This window comes from Crocodylus porosus, unplaced genomic scaffold (assembly GCF_001723895.1).
Source record: "Crocodylus porosus isolate Cpor-Errol unplaced genomic scaffold, CroPor_comp1, whole genome shotgun sequence".
NCBI lineage: Eukaryota > Metazoa > Chordata > Crocodylia > Crocodylidae > Crocodylus > Crocodylus porosus.
The window spans coordinates 780,964-784,334 of NW_017728909.1; the positions used below are offsets into that span (position 1 = coordinate 780,964).

Sequence of the window (3,371 nt, forward strand, 5' to 3'; positions counted from 1 at the left end):
CTCTGTTGTTTGATAGCCCCCAGCTCTACAACAGCATTTGTCTAAAAGGGCTTTGATATAGGCAGGTAATTACAGTAAAAGCTCTGTTATCCGGCATCCCCCGGGAATGGGGGATGATGGTTAATTAAATATTCTGGTTAATCAAACGTGCATCAATGTGCCGGGGGACATAGAGGGACGTCCCATGCAGGCTGCTTTTTCCCCGCACAGGCTGCTTTGCCCTGGGCCATGGGCCGAAAAGGTAGTGAAGAAAAACTCAGTTCGCAGTGGCGAAATGGGAGGTCCCCTGGAAGTGGTACTTCCAGTTTCGCTTTTGCCGTGTTGATCAGATGCCAGTTAATAGAGTTTTCTGGCTAATAAAGTGCTGGTTAACACAGCTTTTACTGTACTATTAAATCAATTTTAGAGGCAGGAAATCAGGGACAGAAGCAAAGTCACACTGAGCAAGTTTGGGATTATGCAATTTGACCAAGCCTCTCTGACATTCAGTTCTTCTCAGTCTAATTGCTAGATCACATCTCCCTTTATATGCACATGTTAGGTCATATTTAAAAGTCCACAATGTGAGTTCAAGGCCCATTGGCTTAAGAATCTTATACAGTACTGTAGTGAAATGGAACCTCCAAACATACAGAAATGTTTCCATTTAAGACTGTCCAAAGAAAGAGAAATGACCCAGAATATTTCAGAGGTGATGCCATATGGTAGCTAGAGATGTTTGGCACATTGAATTACATTAAGAATATCAGGATCACAACCCACTCCAAAGGTCAGAAGCAATCACAGTAGTGTGTTACATCTATTTGGATCCAGTCCACTTCATTTTCATGTCTAAGTTTTCAGATCACCAGACAAAACAAAAAGGAATGTCAGAAAATAAATATAATAATCGAGAGGGAATCAACCTTAATCGATGTACCAATTAAACCATTCAGAATTTCTACATGCACCTGCTGGCTCTTCACCCTATTGTCAGTGCACTAAGGTGACCTCCCATCCAGGCAAAGTTCCACCCATTAGTATTTGCTAAATGTTAACAGCTTTGATAAGTTTTCTTAAAGTAGGTTTTACAGCCAGAGGTTATACTCATTAAGTTCCCTGCTAGCAATTACTGCCACACCCATTGCTGGTAGTGAACAGTATCTGCTATGTGAAAATGTTTTAGTTCTTGCACTCTATCACTTTACTTATGAATAACGATCAAGTGGATTTTTAGAAGACGTGAAGTACCTGGGCAAAAACTTACAAAGCTGAACGTAATCAAATTTCTAAATCTACACCCTCCAGTCTACCTTATCACTGCGGTAACCATTTCACTTCAGTGGATCAAATGCAAGTCTTCTCTTTCATCTTTAATCTATCACACAACAGATGCAACTCAGGCATTATAGTTTAAGCATGCAACATGTCATAGGTAACAAAATTGATTAGATAGCTGTGTATATTAAATAAATCTTTGTGATAGAGTAAAAAATAAAATCACAGAAACAATTGGTGAGAACATGTCTGCAGGCTCAGCTCTACATCTGGATTTTATACATCAGCAGCAGCCAGATTCACAATTGATAGATATTGCACCAGAAAGACATGTGCAGTGAGAAGGAATATAATCACATTAATGTTTAGGATTTAAAAAAAGATATGACCTCCATGTGTTACATAAAGTGCCTTTAGAGTTGGTGCAGTTAGAAACAAAACAAAAAACAAAACAAAAAAAATGTTATTTCGATATCATTAGCAAATGCATACAAATAGGTTGACAAAAAAGATCTGGTTTCCACAGTTCCAAATCAAGCAGTGCCAGGTTTCATTCAAAATGCCTCCATTGCAAACAGTAAAGAGGAAAGGATAATAGAAGAATCACTGTACAAAGTTAATGATAGGTTAAGCATCTTCTTCTATAATGATGCCAACCCTTTCCCAAAAGGCTTTATAGCACATGTAAATATTACCAAGGAATAAATGAGGCGATTTCTTTATTGAATGTGAGATTTGGCATGCTATGTTATGATCCTCTCTTAACTTACAACTATTCTACTGATTCATACAAAAATGTAACATCCAATGTGTACTTATTCTTCTGGGTACAGAAAATATTAATGTGCTCAGTGAAAAGGTTTTAGATTTTCTCTGAATATATCCCATTTGTAGAAAATTTCTGACAAAGGTTTCTTCTACTTATCCAATAGGTTGGAGACAAGGCTCAAAATGCACTTTGAAAGTAAAAATGCCACTGGCATCAAGTCTGGTATGAAATTAAGATAAGAAAAATGCTCATTTTTCCAAGCATATGATATTTTTAATTGTAATGAAATAAAATCTGAAAATATGTCTAAATCAAGTAAAAAGTAAACATGAGCTGTAATACTATACCTGTAAAGTGATTAATTCCATTCATTGTCATTAGAAAGTATGTAAAATATTTATTAAGGGCTTTGCCTACAGAGGCACAACATAAATAGAACAAGTCCTGCTGAAATGTAATCAGAGTACACATCAACCAGTCGGGTAATTTGCTGTGGTAGTGTCAGAAATACTATCCACAGGGTCTAGTTCAAAACTTCTGAATTTAGGCAACTGCACTGTAGAAGAGATTTGCTCCATGAACCAACATTGTGCAACTGTTCAGTCATAGTCACTCACTGTCCGTTAGGCAAAATTCAAAAGTGCAAGCAGAACTTGCTCGATGGAAAAAGAAAAAAAAAAAGTAGCTGTTTTAATCCACTCCTTCAAATCCTTGAGCATTTTCCACTGCCATAAGAAGTTTCTCTCGTAAATCTTCAAAAGATTCGTAAGGAGGTAAGTCAAGGCGATTAAAGCTGAAAATGAAGTAGAAAAAGTATCACTAAAAAAATCAATTTAAAATTGACAAATAACTGTATATGGCTCAATAATTTATTACAATTGATCATCATAGCATTCTTATTGGCCATGATAACAATAAGTAACAAAAACAATAACAACCACAACAATAATAATACTAACAAAATGGAGGCTGCCTTTGCCTGTGAAACTTATTGTCCTTTTGAAAATAGCTCTCTAGTGTCCTTTCTGTCCCTACACTGCTAATAGCAGCTGAACCCACACCTTGGTTGTACTTAAGTTCACATTCACAGGTAGCCAGCTGATTTTTTCCTATTTAGACCAGAGATTGGAAAATTGTTAAAATTGGCTTGGCTTAAAAAATGGTAATTTTTAGTTGCGTAATTTAATAGAAATTCAGGCTTCCACAAAAGTTTCATCATTTTCAGAGCTTCAGCAGAGATGCACTGAATTTAAAGGACAGATGTTCATCTACCCTCTGGAGATAGCTACACATGGCAGGCAGCAGGGCCACCGGCAAGCCCTTGGAGAATTTACTGGATAATGCA

General features: G+C 36.8%; 1 protein-coding gene across 4 annotated transcripts in view; it reads right to left on the bottom strand.

The window, feature by feature from the left end:
* Positions 1–1,423: 1,423 nt before the first annotated feature.
* The window catches only part of NEDD4L (neural precursor cell expressed, developmentally down-regulated 4-like, E3 ubiquitin protein ligase), a 259,010-nt gene continuing 257,062 nt past the window's right edge, over positions 1,424–3,371 (bottom strand). For all 4 annotated transcript variants that reach the window (XM_019531744.1, XM_019531743.1, XM_019531740.1 and 1 more), the window contains one exon: positions 1,424–2,819. In XM_019531744.1, coding sequence (XP_019387289.1) covers positions 2,717–2,819 — 103 coding nt within the window. In that variant the 3' untranslated portion in view covers positions 1,424–2,716. The remainder of the gene's footprint in view (positions 2,820–3,371) is intronic.